General features: G+C 36.7%; 1 protein-coding gene across 1 annotated transcript in view; it reads left to right on the top strand.

The window, feature by feature from the left end:
- Window positions 1–22,728, top strand: part of MYO16 (myosin XVI) — a 974,663-nt gene that overhangs the window by 808,564 nt on the left and 143,371 nt on the right. Inside the window, exons 27-29 of the mRNA XM_007938926.2 lie at window positions 12,926–13,022; window positions 19,091–19,337; window positions 21,684–21,955. Of these exons, the coding sequence (XP_007937117.1) occupies window positions 12,926–13,022; window positions 19,091–19,337; window positions 21,684–21,955 (616 nt within the window). The remainder of the gene's footprint in view (window positions 1–12,925; window positions 13,023–19,090; window positions 19,338–21,683; window positions 21,956–22,728) is intronic.

The raw sequence follows: 22,728 nt of genomic DNA, 5'->3' as shown, positions 1-22,728 counted from the left end.
ATACAAATGAATAAGATCTAACATAGCACTAACAATAGTATTAATAACATTCAATAAGAACTCTGTGCATGAAAACGCTATACATACTAGATAGTACATATAGAAGTCTCGAATAGCTTTTCTGCTCCAAGCAAGTATGTGGAAAGTTAAAATAATAGCATCTCCTGCAGAGAAAACTGTGTTAACTCTTTGGAGATAAATAAAGATCATATGATGGAGGGTTTTGAATGCCCAACTCAAAAGTATGTCGTTAGCCTATAAAAAATATGCAATTATTCAAGTTATCTGGAAGATGAATAAATTGGAGTCAGTGAGCAAGGTGAGTCAAAGAGCTAGTAAACAATTAGAGTATAAATTCTAGATTTAAATCCACAACAATCCAGTGCCAGAGATGTGCAGGCACTGAAAATATGAAGGAGGTTATCAAGGTGAGAAGAATAGGAAGAATTGACAAGGCAGGACTGCAATTTGCAGGTAAGAGAAAGGAATGAACATGGTTGAGTGTTCTGAGTTTTCTCACTGGGTACTCTTCAAATTCAACAAGTTTCCTGTACAATACTAAATGTATTTTTACAAAAAGAATGAATTGTTGTTGTTGTTGTTGTTATGTGCCATTGAGTCAAACCCGACTCATAGCGACCCCTCCTTGGGTTTCCGAGGCAGTATCACTATGGAAGTAGGATTGCCCAACCTTCCTTCCGTGGAGTGGCTGGTGGGTTTGAACCACCAGCCGTCTGGTTAGCAGGCAAGTGTCTTAGCCACTATGCTACCAGAGCTCCCAAAAGAATGAATTAAATGGTTTAAATTAATTCTAAATTTTTAAAGATTTAATAAATTAAAATGAATTAAGTAAGTTTGATATCTGACTTCATGCTACTGCTAATGTACATTAAAATAACTTTCCTGATATTCTCCTTTCTCTATTTTGATATTCTTTTTTCTTTCATTTATCTTAACATATGTAAATTATAGCCTTTGTATTTCTCCAACATTATCCCAGCCCACAACTATCACATGGTCAAGTTAAAAAGTCAGACAGGTATACAAATAATTATAAAATCAGAGGTACAGTATTGTTACAGAGATGTAGACAAAGCACATTGGTAATATAAAACTATGACCATCGAGTTGATTCTGACTCATAGTGACTCTATGAAACAGAGTAGAACAGCTCTATAGCATTTCAAAGACTGTAAATCTTTACAGAAGCAGACATCATCTTTCTCCTTTGGAGTGGCTGATGTGTTTGAACTGCCAAACTTTGATTAGCAGCCTAATGCTTTAACCACTGGGCTACTGGATTTCCTTCAGTAGTAACATGGATTTCCCAATGTGATGCATTTATTATTATGAAGTACACCACCCAACTGCGAGTTCACCAAATTATGTGGATGAAAAGATGAATAGGAGCTTATGGGGTAGAAGATTATGAAGAAGGATATTACAGATAAACTAAATAAATGCTAAGCCTGAGGGAAAGAAAAGGAAAAACTTCTCATTTTCAAAAAGCAAGCAATATGATACAGTTTGAAAATAGGTAGTCCTGAATGCATTGAGAAACACCAGACCACATAAAGTCTAAGAAGCATTTCAAGAGTTTCAACATTATCCTGAAAATTATGACTTGCTATTAATTACCTTTAAGCACAAGCTTAAGAATAATATAGCAAGCTTGATGGTGAGAAAGATCACTCTGAAGATAGTTTAGAAAATGGATGCATGTGGGCCAGAGACAAGGAGCCACTGAAATTATTCAGGAAAGAGAACAGGAAGTGGATTCTAGAGATAACAATAGGTCTGTGACTAAATGGTGAAGGAGGAGAAAGGGTAAACTTGGATCATTTGAGGTACTGAGTTAGGTGACAAGGTTGATAATGGCTCCATTTGCCTAGAAAGGGATATATGGGGTAGGAATGAAAGGAAAATACAATGGGAGAAATTATAGTTGTAAGTATTTTGGGATTGAGGTACTCATGGATCATCCAGTGGATGTTAAATCCATGGAGAGGTAATACAGGACGGGAATACTGTTTCCAAGAAGAGGAAACCATATTGTTGCCTGTGAATCATCTGAATGAATATTTCCACCAAGAGATGGGTTAGAAAATGTTGAACTCAGGAATTAGATTTTGCTGTTATTAGTTGCCATCAAGTCAGCTGCAAATCATGGCAACCCAGGTCCAAGAGAAGGAAACTTTTCCAGGTGTTGAAATCTTCACAATCATTGATATGCTTGACTCCATTATTGAGACCACTTTGTATTTTGAGCACCTTTCAACCTAGAGAGCTCATCTTACAGAACTATATATGACAATAATCTGTTGTGATTCTTCAGGTTTTCATTGGCTAAATTTCAGAAGTAGATCACCAGTCTCTTTTTTTTTTTTTTTACCTCTTCTGTCTGTAAGCTCTGGTACTTGAAATAGTAGTGGCATAGCTTCCAGGATCATAGCAATGCACAAGCCACAATAATGTGACAAAGTAGTTGTTGTTGCTCTTATGTGCCATTGACTGGATTCCAACTCATATTGGCCTTGTGTACAACAGAATGAAATGCTGCATGGTCCTACACTGTTGTCACAATAACTGCCATGTGTGAGCCCATTGATGTAGCCACTGTGTCAATCAATTTCATTGAGGGTCTTCTTCTTCATTGACCCTTTACTTTACCAACCATGATGTCCTTCCTCTGATATCATGCCCAAAGTACATGAGACAGTGTCTCACCAAAACTGGTGGTAGGAATTAGATATAGATTTCAGAAGGAGCCCTAGTGGCTCAACATTTAGGTGCTTGGCTGCTGACTGTAAGGCTGGTGGTTCAAAGCCATCAGGGTTCTGCAAAAGAAAGACATAGTGATCTATTCACATACACACTGTTGTTGTTGTTACTAGGTGCTGTTGAGTTGGTTCCTTCTCATAGAAACACCATCTACATCAGAACTAAACACTGCCTGGGTCCTGCACCATCCTCGCAGTTCTTGCTTTGTTTCAGTGCATTGTTGCAGCCCCTGTCAATCCATCTCCTTGAAGGTCTTCTTTTTAACTAACTCTCTACTTCGTTGTTGTTGTTGTTGTTCTGTGCCATCGAGTCAGACCTGACTCATAGTGACCCCTCCTTGGGTTTCTGAGGCAGTATCACTACAGAAGTAGATTGCCCAACCTTCCTTCCAAGGAGTGACTGGTAGATTTGAACCGCCAGCCTTCTGGTTAGCAGTCCAGTGCCTTAGGCACTATGCTACTAGAACTCTCTACTTTACCAAGCATTATATCCTTCTCCTGGGACTGGTCCCTTCTGACAACATAACCAAAATAGGAGAGAAGTCTTGCCGTTTTTGCTTCTAAGGAATATGCAAGCTATACTTCTTCTAACACAGATTTGTTCATTCTTTTGTAAATCCATGGTGTATTAAATACTTTGCCAACACCACAATTCAAATGCTCAATTATTTTTCTGTCTTCCTTATTAGTTATCCAGCTTTCACATGCATATGAGGCCATTGAAAATACCATTGCTTGGGTCAAATATACCTAAATCTTCAAAGTGACTTCTTTACACTTTAACATTTTAAACAGATCTTTTGCAGCCCATTTGCCCAATGCAATATGTGGCTTGATTTCTTGAATATTGCTTCCATGGGTGTTGATGTGGAGCTAAGTAAAATTAAATCCTTAACAGCTTCAATCTTTCCCCCATTTATCGTGATGTTTCTTATTGGGCCAGTTGTGAGGATTTGTGTGGGTGTGTGTTGAAGTGTAATCCACAATGAAGGCTGTAGTCTTTGATCTTCATCAGTACATGCTCCAAGTTATTTTAGCTTTCAGCAGCAAGGTGGTATCATCTGCATACTGCATGCAGTTTGTTAATGAGTCTTCCTCCCATCCTGATACCACATTTTTCTTCAGGTAGTCCAGGTTCTCAAATTATTTGCTCAGCATACAAATTAAATAAGTACACAGAAAGAATACAACCCTGCTGCACACCTTTCCTGATTTTAAGCCATGCAGTATCTACTTGTTCTATTCAAAAGACTGCCTCTTTGTCTATGTACAGTTTCCTCATGAACACAATTTAGTGTTCTGGAATTCCCATTCTTTGCAATGTTATCCAAGCTTTGTTGTGATCCACACAGTTGAATGATTTTACATAATCAATAAAACACAGGTAAACATCTTTCTGGTACTCATTGATTTCAGCCAAGTTCCATCCCTCATTCCGTGTCCTCTTATGAATCTGGCTTGAATTACTGGATTTTCCCTGGATATTGCAACTGTTTGTAATGATTTTCAGTGAAATTTTACTTCTGTGTAATATCCATGATGTTGTTTAATAATTTTCACATCCTATAATATCACCTTTTTTTGGAATGTGCACATATATGGATCTCTTCCAATCTGTTGGCTAGGTATCTGTCTTCCAAATTTTTTGGCATAGATGAGTGAAAGTTTCCAGCATTGCATATGTTGATTGAAACTTCCCAATTGGTGTTCTGTCAATTCCTGGAGCCTTATATTTTGCCAAAACCTTCAATGGAGCTTGGACTTTTTCCTTCAGTACCAATGGTTCTTGATCAAATCCTGAAATCGTTGCACATCGACCAGTTATTTTTGGGACAGTGACTCTGTGTATTCTTTCTGTGTTCTTTTGATGCTTCCTGGATTATTCAATATTCTGCCCATAGAATCCTTCAATATTGCAACTCAAGGCTTCTTCTTCACTTCTTTCAGATTGAAAACTGACAAACATGTTCTTCCCTTTTGGTTTTCTAACTCCATCTCTTTCTGTGTTTCATTATAATTCTTTATTTTGTCTTCTTTAGCTTTGAAATCTACTCCTCAGCTCATTTACTTCATCATATCTTCCATTTGCTTTAGCTGTTCTACATTCAGGAGAAAGTGTCAGTTTCTTCTGACATACAATTTGGTCTTTCCTTTCTCCCCTGTCTGTTTAATGACCTTTAGCTTCCCCATATATGATGTCCTTGATATCATCCCATAACTTGTCTGCTCTTTAGTCATTGATGTTCAATGCTTCAAATCTATTCTTGAAATGTTCTCTAAATTCAGATGGGATATACTGAAGATCAAATTTTGGCTCCCATGGATTTGTTTCAAATTTCATCAGCTTCAATTGAACTTGTACATGAGCACTTGATGATCTGTTCCACAGTCAGCCCCAAGCCTTTTTCTGCCTAATATTGAGCTTCTCCATTGTATCTTTCAGATGTAGTCAATTCTTTTGTATCCCATCTTGTGAGGTTCATGTGATAGTCACACTTATGTTGTTGAAAAATGATATTTACAATGAATAAGTTGTTGGTCTTGCAAAATTCTATCATGTGATTTTTGACATCATTTTTATCACCAAGAACGTATTTTTCAACTACTGAGCCTTCTTTTTTTTCAACTTTCACATTCCAACCACATGTTATTATCAACACATCTTGATTGCATGTTTGGTCAATTTCAGACTGCAGAAGTTGGTAAAAATCTTCAATTTCTTCATCTTTCACTTTAGTTATTTGTGCCTAAATTTGAATAATAGTCATATTAACTAGTCTTCCTTGTTTGTGTATGTATGTTATCCTATCACTGACAGCATCGTACTTCAGGATAGATTTGAAATGTTCTATTTGACAGTGAATGTTAAGTGTTCCTCTTCAATTTGTCATTCTTGGCATAGTTGATCATATGATTGTTCAATTCAAAATGGCCAGCACCAGTCCCTTTCAGCTTACTAATACTTAGGATATCAATCTTTATGTGTTTCATTTCATTTTTGACAACTTCCAATTTTTCTGGATTTATCCTTTGTACATTCTGTGTTCTGATTATTAGTGGATGTTTGCAACTATTTATTCTCATTTTGCATTGTGCACCATCAGCAAATAAAGGTCCAAAAGCTTTACTCCATCCATGTCATTAATTCACTTGATGGGACCCAACACCAATAATATAAATTTGACAGGATTTTGTAGTAAAAGCTTTGGGAATAATGAGTTTACCAGAGAGATTGTAGAAAGTGATAAAATATTTAGTAGAGAATTCTGAGGATGGCTAATATTTAAGTAGGAAGCAGAAAAATGACAGCCTATAGAAAAAACACTGGAAAAGATCAAACAGATATAGAGGAGTTGACGGAGAGTGCAGTGCCACAGAAGTCAAAGAGAAAAGAAAGGTTCGAAATGGAGAGCGTGACCTACAACCTAGCTTCTTAAGCTATGGACCAGCATCACTGGCATCATCTGAGAGCTTGTTAAAAATGCAAAATTGCAGACTTCACCCCTGACCTACTGAATCAGAATTTACATCTTAACAACATTCCCAAATGATTACTGTGCACATTGTGGTTGTTGTTACTTGCCCTCAAGTCCACTCCAACTCATGGAGACCCCATGTGTGCAGAACAGAACATTTCCATAGAGTTTTTAAGGGTATGAGCTTTCAGAAGCAAATTGATAGTCCTATTTTCTGAGGCTTCTGGGTGGGTTCGAGCTATCAAACTTCAGGATAGTAGCCCAGTGCTTAACCATTTGCACTGCCCAGGGACTCAAATATGAACATTATAAATTGAGAATATATAATGCCAAGATTATCTGTTGATTTTGGTACTGATAGACCAAATTAAAAACCAAACTTTTCGTCACCTAGTCATTTCTGATGCAGTGTGACTCTACAGGACAGAGTAGAACTGCTCCATGGGATTTCCAAGGATGTAATCTTTATGGAGGCAGACTGAGACATCTTTCCCCCACAGAGTAACTGGTGGGTTCGAAACACCAACCTTTCAGTTGGCAGCCAAGCACTTAATCATTGTGGTGCTGGGGTTCCTATGACATATTCCAACATTCAATATTGATCTACTGTGATAAGTGTGATCCATACATGCATGCGTACACATATACATATGTTTATCTATGTATCACAATGGAACCATGTTAAATGCTGACAGCAGCAATTTCCAGAGAAAGCCCGTAAAGATATTTCATGTATATGCCTGCCCCTTTTTTCTGTCTACTGTGATCTGAAATCTTACAGGTTGGAGTCTGGAAGGATTATACTAATCTTATTTTTGGCACTAACTTTCTATGTAACCATGTAAATATCCTGTCTCTAACACTCATTTTCTTCTCCTGTAAAGGAAGGGAGTTGAGCTAGACTCTTTCTAATATCTAACTAAAATTGCCTGGGTTATGGGAATTCTTCTCTTCTCTTCCACTCTTTAGACGATGAAAGCCATTAGTCTAGTCTTACACAGATATCATGAAGACACATTTCCGTGGGATAATTGTACTATCATTTCCAAATAAATTTTAGTCATTTATCTCTATCACCCATGAGTAACTAAAAAGCTTCATGTCATTATAATTGACATGTACTTTTTTTCAAAGCAGAACAATGTGACCTGAGCTTTCTACATGAGACACAATTACTCATTGTATTATTTAGCAACAGTTCATGAGAGAGCTAAATTAACTCACACTGTAGGATACAGACAATATGTGTCTTCTTCAAATCTACAAGAATCCATGGATACTAAGATGGCTGTCACTATTTTTTCATAATACCAATACGTAATGCCATGCTCATATTAGTCATGTTTTTCTCAATTTCAATAATACTGAGCAAAAATGTGTGTCATATAAAATATCAAAGGATAAGAGCTATATTTTTTCTTTGTGTAAATCTATTTCGAAGGTACTGCCAAAAACACACAGCACTTCTGAAAAATTGTCTTCTAAAAAAAGAAGAAAAGAAATGCCTCACAAGTTCCCTGGATGTCCTCTACTAATACAGCTCCCATGCTACCTGCACTGATCACAGCCACAATTACAGCATTTGTCTGGACTTCCACAGCGGACCTCTTTAAAAAAAAAAAAAATCCCTGAAATCTGTAGCAGTAATTGAAGCCTTCGAAGTCATCAATGACAATTTTGTTTGATCTTTTAAAATCTGTCATTTCAAAAAAAAAAAAAAGCCTAATGGTTTTCTAATAAAAATAGTGATGACTGTAATTCACAGATGGTTTACTTTTACAGGAGTCAGAGTGACATTAACATTTTAATCTCAGATAAGAACACTCTGTCATGTAGGGAGCTCACAGGGAGAAGACTCAGCAGGGGAGTGTTTTAACCTCTCCTCTTCCCTGGTTAGCAAGAAATGTTCTTTGATTAGAGAATGCTACCAAAATCAAGAATGTAAGTTAACTGAATTTGTTCTGATTCTGATGAATCCTAATTATTGACTTGATATGGAGTACTGATTACAGAGTGACTTTACATGAATTAATTCCATATAAAAAATTTAAATGGCCAACAATTTTCTTCCAGTCAGTATCATTAATACACAATGTAAATATTTGAAACTTGGATGATCTTGTCTGAGTTTCTTTGAGAAGAAAATTCCTTATATTGGCTTGCTCTTTAACCCCTAGCATTAGTAATAGCAGCAGGCTGTTGAAGACTAAAATGCATTGTTTGAACTGTTTTCAGAAGAAAAACTCTAAAATAATACTAAAATATTAATTTCACTGTATTAGGATAAAAGAAACATTTACTACAAATATGACATATATGGGAGCTCTGGTAGCATAGTGCCTAAGGCATTTGACTGCTAACCAGAAGGCTGATGGTTCAAACCCACCAGCCACTTCTCAGAAGGAAGATGGGGCAGTCTACTTCCGTAGTGATACTGCCTTGGAAACCCAAGGAAAGGTATCTATGAGTTGACTCCAACTCGACAGCACATAACAACAACAACAACAATGACATATTTATTAGCAAAATTAAACAAATGTTAAAATTTCCACTGGCCAAACCCAGACATTGATAAATTAATTACATAGAAAAAAAAAATCCACAAATAAACTATGTAGTTAAAAAAATAAAATGGTCCATTAGATAACTGTAAGTTATGCCAAAATATCTGAATGAAGAATTTTTTAAATCATCTGAATGAAATGGTACCACAATATCCATCCATTAATATTGTCACTTCTGACTTCAGAAAAGCCCACCCTCTCCTCTTCCTACTGAAGAAGCCCATAAGCTCTCACTACCTGCAAAGCCCTTCATTGTACTTTTACAGGGAGGATTTGCATGGGAACAACTACATGAAAAATTCACCAGGAGCTTCAGGATGAGGCCTACTCTACTAACTCCTACTAATAAATGTGTCTGCCTCTCTAATCACACTTTATCCCATGTGTGAGCTAATTTAGTTCACTCATGAACTGCAGGTAAAAATACCTTCCCTCATATATACCCTGTGCCTCACGTGCTCACTGTCTTTATTTTTCTCATCGCAGGCCCTGATTTCCAGCAATAACTCCTTTTTTCTACATACTAGTCTGTCCAGAACATTGAGATCTTCTCTGTGAAACTCAGTGCACTTCTCAACTACCTTCTGTAGTAGTTAGAAGTTCACATCTTCTGTGAAACCACCTATGTATAGTGATAATGATTCATTTTATCTTCCAGATTTATTCCCCTTCTACCTTTGTATCTGAACCCAAACTGGCTATCTCCTGAAAAAATATTATCTTCTAATATATTAAAAAATATATTATATTTTAATATATTCTAAAGTGCATGGGGTCACTATGAGTCGGAAACGACTTGATGACACCTAACAACAACAATATATTCTAATAATATTTTGTTATGAGATTTTGCTTCTTCTCACTTCCTTTGTCTTAATGGGAAAGAAGAGATCAGCTGAATTCTTGCTCCGCAATCTGACATCTACACCATTGATGAACAATTTTCATTTCATTTCCCTTTATTCTTTTATTCCCACCATCCTTTATTCGATGACCTGCTGCCTTTCATGAGTTCTTCCCAGCTTGCTGAATGACTTCAGGGTCTAGCTTGTGTATTCATTTTCCATCAGACCTTATTTTCATCCTAGAACACATCATCATCTGTCTCTATGACTCATCTTATACCAGTACTTCACAATTCCTCATGTTCTGCATTTTTCAAATCTTCTTTGCCTTAAACTTATGAAGTTCAATAATATGACTCCATACTGTTCACGATATGTAAATACATATAATGGAAATTATGCAATGCAAGAGGAAGTAAAATAAAGATTCACTCATAAGATGCTGTGAAAACAACAAGGAAAGGTTTCAAAACTGTCGGAAGTGGAGAAGTATGTATCAAAAGTCTCATAATGGAGTTGAGGCTTAATTTTATTCTTAAAGGATAATTCAGAGTTGACCAACAGACCAGCAGCAATTGGAAAATCTTCTAAACTGGAATTAATCTTTGATTGCATTATACTGGTCTTCCTTACCAGCTACCTACCAAAGACCGGCCCAATAATCCTTTTACCAGACATTTTCAAAGGCGACTTTATAAACTCCAAATCAAATTTCAAAAACCATTTTTATAAAATTTACATAAATCCTGTTTAAACCTCTCAGTGTATCCCCACTGTTCAAAGAAATCTGTCCATGGTTTTCCTGGAATTCCCTTCATGATGTGGCCACAGTTAGTTAACCTCTTCCCCCCTCATTTTCTGCACAGCTGTACCCCAGATGGTTTATAAGTTTCTTCTTCTTACTTTTCATATACTAGTTTCTCTATTTCAAATTCATCTACTCCTATCATCCCTAGACTGCATGGAAAATTCCTGCTTATTCTTCAAGCCTACATGACTTAGATTATGTGCTTCTCAGTGAATCCTACCTGGTCTCATCAGACTGACTTGATAGCTTCCTCCTTTCTGACACTTTATTCCTTGAGCCAAATTCTACCATTGCACTGAGCCTATATTGTTGCCAGGATTTTTTCATTGCTTATCTTCTCTACTAAACTATGAGCTCATTGAGGATAGGGATCTCCTTTCTTTCCTCAAAATCTAGCATAGTACCCAGGACACACCTACTTAGGTTCCTGAATGGCTGTTAAAAATGTCACTATAAGAGATCTTAGTCCTCCACTCCAACTTTCTTCCTACCCAGGCTCTCCCTTTAATTAAGGGTGTGGAACTAGAATCCAAGTGGCCTATTTCCATTCTATAGATCTTCTTATCACGTCATTCTCCTTCTATATATGGGGTTCTCCAATGATTGTTATTGATTTCATCCATTGTGTAGCATTACTGGCTATCACTATTTTTGAGTTTTATTTTTTATTTCAGAGTTTTATGAATTTTGCCTTTGAGATTTAGTTTCCTACAATGAATGACATACCACATTTAGTGATGAACAGATAGTTGACATGCTCCCTCCTTTCCAGTGCCTGTCTCACAGATTTGTTCTTTAGTGCTCACAGACAGTACCAACTGTTCTTCCTGTTGACTGCCAAAATAAGTCAGCAGTTGGAAGGAAAAAAAAAAAAAAAGACTATGAATTATGGAAAATAACTAGGGAGAGAGAATGACAATACAATTAAAAAATAAAAAAAGTAGCAACTTTCAGTACCAACCCACCCATGGGACTATCTAAAATTTCAACCAAGGGAAAGAAAACTAAAGGAAGAAGAGTATATAAACAACCAGAGGTTTCTGAAATAGGCCAGTTGTTGAAAGCTCTCCTCATGACTACCATAAAGCAGGATTCAGAGCACATTCTCTTACAGAATGTGTGTTTCATTAAGACAACAGATCAATGGCTAAGGGGTGAGTTAGATGGAAAAACGGGAAGTGAGAAAATATGTTGGGAGTAAACTTAGTTTCCAAATGAAAAGGTTCATAAAATATCTCTGGCCAAACACTCTGAAGGCAAGATAACACTGACCTATAAACCTTCCAGTACCTAATGATGTGTGTAGACTCGGAAGCTTCTAGTGACAATGTGATATATGACATTGTCTGGTGCTATCATTTTAATGTCCACAGCTTATGCTTGGAAGCACACATGTTAGTCTTCCTCTCACTTTAATGGTGTTTGTCTCAAATTCTAAGAATATGATTATGAACATATCACGAGATTTGGGTATGCAATATTTTTCTTCCATCTAACAGAATATCACTTCAGAGTGCCCTTAGCACTTCACATTAGGATTTACCAGGCTCTTCTGTAATTATTTATGTTTGCTTCCTTTATGAGACTGTGAGCACTTACTGTGGGAGGGCGATTCCTCACACCTATCACAGTTCTGTGACTTCTTAGAAAATAAACACAACTCACAAGAAAATTATTTAAAAAAATATATGGATGTGGCTGAGTGTTATGGATTTTTAAGGATGATTTTGGCAGCTATCCTCATTAATAGTAGCATGTTTGAACTACCTTGCATGCCACTACAGCTGTGCATAGAAAGTGACTTGATAGTAGCTTGAAATTTCTTTTTAAATCTCTTGGAGAACTATATTCACTATTATAGCTGGTGTTTATACAAGCACATAGATTATTGCTCAAAGATGATTTTTTGAGACTTTTTAATTTTGTGTTTCAGTTCTGTAATTGCAGTTTTATAAACATTCAACTTATAATAATATAGGGTATAGTGGGAAAATAGTTGACAATTTCACATGACAGCCTTGTGTTTTCTTTGGTTTTTATTTTTAAAACTCAATCACCCTGCTTTAAGTTGATTAAAGAAAAGATTTCATGAATCAGCTATGGAATGTGAGAATTATTTCATGGAGATGGTTTTATATTTTGATAAATGTCAAGGTTAATGTTTCTATTTGCTCTACAGGATACATACACCATACCTGCAGTATGTAGGCATTTGCAAACATTAGTGACCATGCGCATACACACAAAAAAATATTTATTAGAAAGAAATCTTTGACATTTTGATTAAATGCAAGAAGGTTAAAAAATAATAATAAGAGATGTACTGGAATTATTTGTGTTAGATTTGTTTCTTCTAATCCTTTTTCTAGAAAAGTATCTTGGCTGATTATTTTCCCATCATCATTTTGGCATCTTCATGCTGTTAAATGTTTCCCTGTTGTTTGTATTTTAGATGGGAGTCCGAAAAGTGTTTTTAAAATACTGGCAAGCTGACCAGCTCAATGATTTGTGTTTACAGTTGCAGAGAAAAATTATAACCTGCCAAAAAGGTAACAATTAAATACCAACATTCTGATCTTTTCTGAATTAATATGACACAATTAAGTGCACCTCCAAGTTTAAATATCAGTGGTACTTATCTGACATTGGACCACTCTATTCATTTCCTGCTGTTATATTTGCTTAAATAGTTCATTGGGAGTTTAGGAAGCATCACATCTTCGTTTGCCATTTATCTGCCGTTAGATCACTTTTGCAGTCAGTACAGTACAGTCAGGAGTCTGGTGGTATAGTAAGGCATCAGACTGCTAACCAGAAGACTAGTGGTTCAAACCCACCAGCCACTCCTTGGAAGGAAGACTGAGAAATCTGCTTCCATACAGACACTTCCTGGGAAACCCAAAGAGGGGGTTGCTATGAGTCAGAATCAACTAGATGTCAGTGAATTTGTTTGTTTGTTTGTTTTTCTGGATGGTATATCAAATTTTCAGCTAAATCACAGATTGGAAGAGGGAATATACATATCTTATTATTTATGCATCCCCTAACTTGAAAATAAGGAACTCTGATGCCACAACAGTTAAGCACTCAGCAGCTAAATGAAAGATTGGTGGTTCGAACCCACCCAGCAACCCTACAGGAGACAGTCTTGGCAATCTACTCCCATAAAGATCACAGCCTAATAAATCCTATGGAGCAGTTCTACTCTGTCCCATGGAATCACTGTGAGTCAAAATCAACTCTATAGCACCTAACAAAACAATAACTTGACAAGATCCATATTTTTTGATCCTTTCAAAAGGCACAGGACAGTAAAAATGTGCCTTTCAATCCACAGTGGGAAAACTCCCCATCTGGAACTAAGATACAACTACAGAGCCAAATTGTATGGGATTCCAATCAACCCCACTTGTAAAAAGTTTGGAGAGAAAGAACAAGCCAATCCATGAAACAACATTTCATGTAATTCTACATACACTTTAGGAGCTCTGGTAGCCTAGTGCGTAAGGCATTTGACTGCTAACCAGAAGGCTGGTGGTTCAAACCCACCACCCACTCCTCAAAAGGAAGGTTGGGCAATCTACTTCCGTTGTGATACTGCCTCAGAAACCCAAGGAGGGGTCACTATGAGTCGGGTCTGACTCAATGGCACATAACAACAACAACAACAACAACATACACTTGGGAAAAATCCTTGACTTTATTTTTTGTTTGTGAAATGATATTTGGAGGACTATGTTTGATAGCCAATAACATCGATCTATTTTTACTTTGGGAGAGATTCCATTTAGAGTTTTTTCAATTACAACTCAAGGGAACATTAAAAATGGATATGTTTTAAGAATGATAATAATGATGCTTCACATAAAACTTACAGGCTTTAATAATTTAATTGTTTATAGCATAAATATAATCTTTAAAGAAAAAAAGGAGGAATTAATCTGTATGTTAATTTTCAGTGGGACTAGTTATAATGAATTTAGCTCTCTGATATATGTGTAACTATCAATTTAAAAAGCAAACTTCATAGGACAAAGAAATCAATTTTATTCAGTTCAATCCTCTGTCCACATGTACCTCTGTGGGATTAGTTTGAGCACACCCCTGCATGAAGTTTCCAGCCAGTTCCATGACATTTCCAGTCATTTTCTGGTAATAACAATACATACTACCATCTCGTCTCTTAAACAGTGTCAGTTAGAGATCACTCTGTCCAGTTCAAGCAGTGATCAAAATTTAGAATCACATTCCAAGCTCACACTTCCGTCCTGGTAGGTTCAGGCCTACTTCAATCTGGAATATTCTCTGGGGCAGGAGGAGTGGTACTCTTTTTTTTTTTTTTTTTCCAGCCCTGAGCTGTAGCCTCTCCTCCTCTACTTATTTAGGTTGCCTCTGTATCCTCGAGGGTTGAAGAGGAGGAAGGAGGACGGGCTTTCCTGACTGGCACCAATGTAATTTGGCAGTGGTTTCCTCTGGCTGATGCAGATTTTAAGTGGCTCTTCTCTTATTCAGGAGCATATCAGGGATTCTCCGTTCCGTAGTGATACTACCTCAGAAACCCAAGGAGAGGTCGCTATAAGTCGGATCCGACTCCATGAATGTGGTTGCATTTGTGTTTGCAATTATCTTAGAAGTGGCAAGACCTCTCCGTTGGTCACTTGTAATTGCCTCTTCTTTGGCACCAGGTTGTCCATCCCATATAGGCTCTATCTGTCAGGGTCTCACTCCTCTCTAAGGAGAATTCTTTTTAAATATCTCTAAGTAGGCTTTTCTTTCTTGCTAACCCATGACTGATGTCTTAAGAAACAGACTTATGGACACTTCATGATGTGGCTTCTCCCCAGCAGAGCCCACATTGTTGAATGGAAATTCAACAGCCTGGCAGGAACCACCAAATGCTACTTTTTGCCTTTTAGGGCCCCACAGTCTATGATGTCCACCAGACTCCACCAGGAGTCTCATAGATCATTCTTTTGGTGGTTTCTTTTCACTAGTTGGGGCTTTGGGAACAGGAAGAAGGAGACAGAGAGTGAGGGAGCTGTGGGTGAGGAGAGGGGATCTCCCAGTGACTCTTGGTAAAAAAAAAAAAAAAAACTCTCTCTGACTTATAGTAACCCGGCCTCTTTAATTCCATCTTGTTATATTCTTAGTGTCAGTGACAGGCTCAGGCCACAGGTCTGTTTGGTCCATTGTCTTTGCAATTCCTGTTTGTGAGGTTAGCACCACATTCACCAATGTGTGATCCAAGATCCAGCAGCATGAGCATCGTATGGGAGCTGGTTAGAAATGCACCCTCAGACCTCACCCCAGACCTCCTGAATCAGAAACTGTATTTGCAGCCTCAGCTGAAACTGGGACAAAGTCCCACTTAATATAAAGTTATTATAGATAAGAGAAGAGAGTATCACAAATTCTCATGGACACTTTTCTTAAATAAAATTAGAATAATTTATGCTCCATCATCCACCAAGGGTACTTTCTAGAGAATTTAATGCTATTTAGTTACAAAGACTGAGTTGCTGTGCTCAACTGACCTGGGGTAGAAGAAATGAACAGAACTCTAATTACCTGTTGACCTCTAAAGATAAAAATTGAGAATAGTTAAAAAAAAATGGCATCAAGATAAAAACCATAACTTCATGTTTCATAAATGAAATAATGGATATAAAAGCATATTTAAAATTACCGACTCTCAAACGCAAGGCATTAATTATTGATTTTTATTTTTACATCTCTTGGAACAGTTCCTTTGATGATTTTTTCTAAGATTAAATTTACTCAAAATTTATATAATCTGGAGTCATTTCCAGGTTTTGAAGAGTTCTAATTTTTTTTTTCTTTATAAATTTTGTGGTTAAAAAAAATAAAAAAAGCTGGAACTTTTAGTAGACATTCAGATTATATCTACCAGAAGTTTTCTCTCTAACTATATATGTTCATTTTGTCATCTACAAAAAATGACAGTAAATTAAGGCTTTAACACTGTAAGAGTCATGGTAACATTGAAATGGAAGAAAACGTATGCCAATGTCTGTTTGTGGCAACATTTGTATTAGCAGTGTCTTATAAAGATGCCATATTTTAGCAAGTGGTATAAAATGTTAAAGAATTTTGAAGGCTGCTAGCATGAAGTGTGAGAAAATGGAATTTGTTGGATTTTGGACAATGGATCTCTGGGTGAATGTGAAAGCAATGAATAGCTTTGCTATAGTAGGGGGTCAGAAGAAGTCTGGCATATCCACATTAATCTTTCCTTTATTCCAAGAGATTAAACATCTTGAATATAGCCTCACCTTCACCCTTCCAAAAGTCAATGTCTCATTTTTTTAAATGTAACAAGAATGAGAAAGTGAACAGGCCGATTTAAGTTTTCTGCTTGTCTCTCAGTATGCCCTCACATGGTTAACACTTCTGCATTTTATCCCACATTTTATATTCCTGAAAGTCTAATTGTACTTTTTACTATTTTTTTTTTCCCTTTAGATTAGTTCAGCATGGCTGTTTTGCAGTTAACTTAATACAACTTTGCATTCCACAGTAACTAAACATTTGGTATTGCCATCTGAAAAAAGCCTTAAGCATTTTAAATGTCTGCATATTATTTTCCTCTGAAGCCATAATTGCTGAAAGTCATGTTCAGCTTTCCACCTTGTAATCAAGCAGGACATCAAAATGGGTATTACAGATAGCCCATACATTTGTTCTTCTATAGCTGTAGAATATTTAAAAGCACTTAATATTTTACAGGCCTTTATTTTCCCCTAACGACAAGAATAAAATATCTTTTCTACATGCATTGGTTTTCCCTGAAGTTATATATCTTCTTATAATCTTAATATCGTCTTATAATTAGAAAGTTGGAATAGAAAGGGACCACATCATAGAGGTCATAAAGTCCAAATTGGAATTCCACAGTATTGATGAGAGGCGGCCACAAGGGCTAGGAGGCAACTCCCTTTCTCAGAAAGCAGCCTGATCCATTTGCACCCTGTGCTCATTGTTAGAAAGTTCTTCCTCATATTGATCGCAAATATACTTCCCTGTTACATCCCCTACTGGTCACGGTGTTCTCTGGAGAGCTACAGATCGCATCTTATGGTTAAGGGACCAGAGTTTGACATCACAAATAGGGAGATATGAATCCTGGCTCTATCACAGACAGGTTGTGTCTACCTGGAGGAATTTTCCTAGTCTCACTAAGCTTCTCTTTCTTTACATAAAAAATGGAGATAATGCTATGCAGTAGACCTCCCTTATCCAGTTTTACTTTTCTCAGATTTAGTTACAGCAGTCAACAGTGGTACAAAAATTTAAAATTTTAAATCTTGCACCGTTCCACTCCATCATTCACATAATTTTTATTCTAGTATATTGTTATAATTGTTGTATGGTATTATTAATTATTGCTGTTAATCTCTTACTGTGCCTAATTTATAAATTAAACTTTATTGTAGGTATGTATGCATAAGACAAAACATAGTTGATATCAGTTCCATACTATCCAAGGTTTCAGACATCCATGGAGGACTTGAAAATTATCCTCTGCAGATAAGGGAGGGCTATAGTATTCTATCATTAATATTCATGTTAAATGATATTAAGTGATATCATTTAAGATATGATATGTCATATCATATCATGAAGTGTCTGACACATAAAAGTGCCTTTAAGCTAGGTGGTCATTATTATTTTTATTTTAAGGTTTTATATTTATTGCTGACATATTACCTGTGTGAAAGTGTTTTCACTCACTTGTTTTCCCAAATTCTCACACATTTTTCCAGCTCTATTTCTTCTGGGAGCAGGAAGCCTACATTCTACATAAAATATTATGTAGCCTACATTTCTACATCAAATATTATGTAGCCTACATTTCTACATCAAATATTTCTAGAGTCTTAAATCCATTGCTAGTTTTTCTAGAAATTAAATCATCCTACAAACACTGTTTAAAAAAAAAAAAAAACCTCCAAATGCACTGACATTGCGTTGATTCCAGCTCATAGTGAACCACATTGGGTTTCCGTGGCTATAAATCTTTATGGAAGTAGATTGCCCCATCTTCCTTCCATAGAGCAGCTGATGGGTTTGAACCAGTGAGTGACCTTCTGGTTAACAGCCAAATGCCTTATCTATTATGCCACCAGAGTTCCTTAGAAACACAGTATGCACGATATTTTCAAGGACTTTCATGAACTACAAACCACTGCTTTTATAATCAGATATAATTGAAGACCAGTGCATCCCAAAAAGATCCAGTTGGAATCCCACTCAATGATTCTCTGGGGTTTTGGAATTACCTCTTTCCTACTGATTTTAACCTGGTTGATCATTTTCAAATTTATGTTACAAAAAAAAAAGTGTGGAAACCTCACTATAAATATTACCAGGAGGACCTCACTCAGGCCCAGGGTTTTTGGCTTTAGGGTTGTCATTACCAAATGTACATATCCTTTATAATATGAAGATAGAATGTTTTAGTAAATTCTTATGTGGGGTTTAATTTGTCTTATTTTATAACTTTGCAGATATCTATGTATTGTGATTTTTGTTGGTATGTGTCTATGTTTCACTTTTGCTTCTCTCACTGGCCTGTGATTGTGTCCTTTTATGAAAGTTATAAGAGGATTTCTAGCACGCCAGCACTTGCTTCAGAAAATGACCATGAAACAGCAAGAAGTAACTTCCATCAATAGCTTTCTACAGAACACAGAGGACATGGGGTTGAAAACCTACGATGCCTTGGTCATTCAGAATGCTTCAGACATTGCCCGGGAAAATGACCGGCTCCGGAATGAAATGAATGTCATTTACCACAAAGAAAAGTTAGAGGCTAGGAACAAACAAGAGGAAGGAAGCAAAAGGTAATGATAGATAATATGCAGCTTTAATTACCATTGTAATTGATCCAATGGAGTCATGAGAATTCCGATAGCTCTTAATGCAAAATTCAATCAAGTATGACAGTAGTTACGGGAACAGGCATTCATACATGGTTTGTTATATGAAACCTTCTAGTAATCTAAAAAGATGCTTTTCCTGTGCTTTTCTTAAATGAAATACATGCTGTATTTGTTGGTTTAGTCCTTTGACACCATTCTTGTTTCACTTACAATGCCTGCATCACTTATTGACTACCTCAAGCACACTCAAAGTTTTAAAGCATCTAATATTTCTGCATAAGCGAAAGTATATAGCTGAGCTTTTGGAAAGCTCTGGTGGCATAAGAGCTTGCCAAAAGGCAAGGCATTTGACTGCTAACCAGAAGGCTGGCAGTTCAATCTCACCAGCTACTCCTCGGAAGGAAGATTGGGCAATCTACTTCTATAGTAATAATGCCTTGGAAACCCAAGGAAGGGTCACTATGAGTCGAATATGACTCGATGGCAGTGAGTTTTTTTTTGTTTTTGTTTTGTTTTTTATACAAATGTGAGATATATAGAAGACTTACAGAAGCTTTTGGAAAATTCACAAAGAAAAAAAATGAGAAGCCACTTTGAAAACATAAAAATAGTGAAATCAACAAATTGTATGGTTCTCTTATATTTCCCTTTCTAAACTCACATTTTCTTTTCTGAGAAGGAAACTTTAGAAGAAGGTTTTTATGTAAAAGATAACTTTGAATGCTGAGGTTGAAATAGAAATGTGAAGACAAACTGGTCCTTCTCCATGTTATCTTGCTTCCCTCTCTGAGAATGATGAGGACACCTGTGCATAATAAGAGCCCTCCCAGGGATGGCAACAACCTGTGTCCTTTGAATCTTAATCCACTTATCAGGGAGAAGTTTATTTTTCCACAGGAACTTGATAGTGTCTAGTTGTTTCTCATTGAAAATGACTCCCCTTTGCCTTTAATGCCTATGTCAACTGAATTTTTATTAAAGTGAAAATGGCAATGTGTCTCTGGTTAATTAGCTTCAGATATCTCAGTGATTAAATACAGAAAAAAGAAAATCCCCTTTGTACAGAAAACTGTAATTAAACATTACAGGGAAAACAAATTATCCACTGAGTGCCATGCTTTCATCTTCAGCTATTTCATTTACTACATGGGCATCTGGCTCTGTCTTGTGGTAGATTCCAGCCCTGTTGGTGTTCTGCCACACAAATATATAATTATAAAAACAAATGCTCTGGAAACTCCTTGCAAAATGAATGCACTGGCATCTAGTTAATGCTTGATTATATTGACTTGCAAAGCCAGAAGGAATTTTTAAACCAGATAACTATTAATTTTATACAACTTCCAGAATAATATTTATTATTTTCTCTGCTGGAAATAAACAACCCCCCCTCCATTTTCTCAATTTGATTATGTATTTATTGGCCTTATATAAAATTAAGTGAAGAATTACTTGTCTATTTTATCTATTGAACACCAGTAGTGTATTTGGCAGTAGGCAACCACAGAGAGTAACAGGCAAAAATAATAATAATTCTCCACATAATTAAATAATTGCTGATAGTATTGAAATAGCAGGGCAGAAAAAGAGAGAGAGGTATGAAGCCAAATGTAAACCTTTGATAGTTTTAAGCAGAGTGTATGCTCTCTTTAAGGATCTGTGGTGGCATGATGGTTAAAGCACTTAGGAACTAACCAAAAGGTGGGTGGTTCAAACCCACCAGCCACTCCATAGGAGAAAGATGTGGTGGTCTACTTCTGTAAAGATATACAGCCTTGGAAACCCTATGGGGCAGTTCTACTCTGACCTATAGGATCACTATGAGCTGGAATCAACTCAATGGCAGGGGTTTGTTTTATGCTCCCTTTGGGAGGAGAAGTGGTGATGAACTCCCTACATTGATGCATCAGTAACTCCATGAAGATGGATTTCCCAGAAATTATCATTCAGATTGAAAGTCTGGTTTTTTGATTTGCTTAAGAATCTGAGTGTGAAAAATTCATTCAGTGAATGCCTGATAGAAAATGTGAAACTACTTAAGAAATGTTTATGTGAGAATTTTAGAATAATCATAATGAATGCCCCATGTTCTCATTTATCAGAAAACAGGGACAGGAGAATAAGGTGGCTTTCTCTTCATTTGTTCATCACCAGAGGACTGTACACACATCCTCTAGCCACAGTAGGGGTGTGGAGAGACTGTTTACCAAAACTGTTATTATGTTTGCTTGAACAGGTTCATTGTTATCATTTGAATAATGCATCTGGGTTCTTCCATGCTGCTGTTTGTGTGTTGTTTCCCCTAAGAGCTGAGGACAAGTGTGGACCCAGGCATTTTCATTCCAGCTCCGTCCCGGTTCCGATAGCAGTGGACAACCTGGTCCAGGCTCTGGCTGGATCATCCATCAGGTCTCCTTCCCTCCACTCTGTGTTCAGCATGGATGACACCAGTGGCCTACCATCACCACGGAAACAGCCTCCGCCCAAGCCAAAGAGAGACCCCAACACCCGGTTGAGTGCTTCTTATGAGGCTGTGAGTGCCTGCTTGTCAGCAGCCACTAAGGAAACAGCTAATGAAGGTTAGCTAAAAGAGAATGAGAAAATAACCTTATTGATGCTCTGACTTCCGGTCTTTAAGTGCCCCAAAGCAGTATCATTACCCTAATATATTTTTAATAGAAATAAATCCAATTGTTGGCTTGCCAGTAGCTCTTTAATCATTAAATATAAATACCATTTATTCAAATTTCTAAGCCTCTTAGGGGAAAGCTACTTATATATCATTTCCTTAACTCCCATCACCACCTCAGCATTGAATAAGCAGCCTAAAACCAGAGCAATTCAAAAACTTAGTCACTATTACATGTAAAGTTTCACTAATTAAAACATTAAAAAAAAAAAATTGTCAGGCTTTCTTGACATCACAATTTAATTGAAAATTAAACTCAGTTTATCATACAGGAAGTGAAAATGAAACTAAAGACAATCACTGTGCAGCAGAATTCAGTTAGTGAAACTTTTGGGACTAGATAACAAAGTTCAGCATCTGTAGACTACAAATATTTTAGAAAGGGATTTTTTCTCAGTAAAATCCCTTGTAGGTTAGTACATAGGACAATTATTGACTAATTATTAATTTTTATTCAATTAATAATGGAAAGAGTGCTTCTTTGTGAAAGATTAAGGACCAAGGGATAATAGAGTAAACAAAAGAATCAGCAATATTCTTGAGCTCTGGTAGCATAGTGGCTAAGACACTTGCCTGCTAACCAGACGACTGGCAGTTCAAACCCACCAGCCACTCCTCGGAAGGAAGGTTGGGCAATCCTACTTCCGTAGTGATACTGCCTCG

Source organism: Orycteropus afer, unplaced genomic scaffold (genome assembly GCF_000298275.1).
Source record: "Orycteropus afer afer isolate SDZICR_OR568_19922 unplaced genomic scaffold, OryAfe1.0 scaffold00055, whole genome shotgun sequence".
Lineage (NCBI taxonomy): Eukaryota > Metazoa > Chordata > Mammalia > Tubulidentata > Orycteropodidae > Orycteropus > Orycteropus afer.
This window is presented reverse-complemented; position numbering and strand designations above follow the sequence as displayed.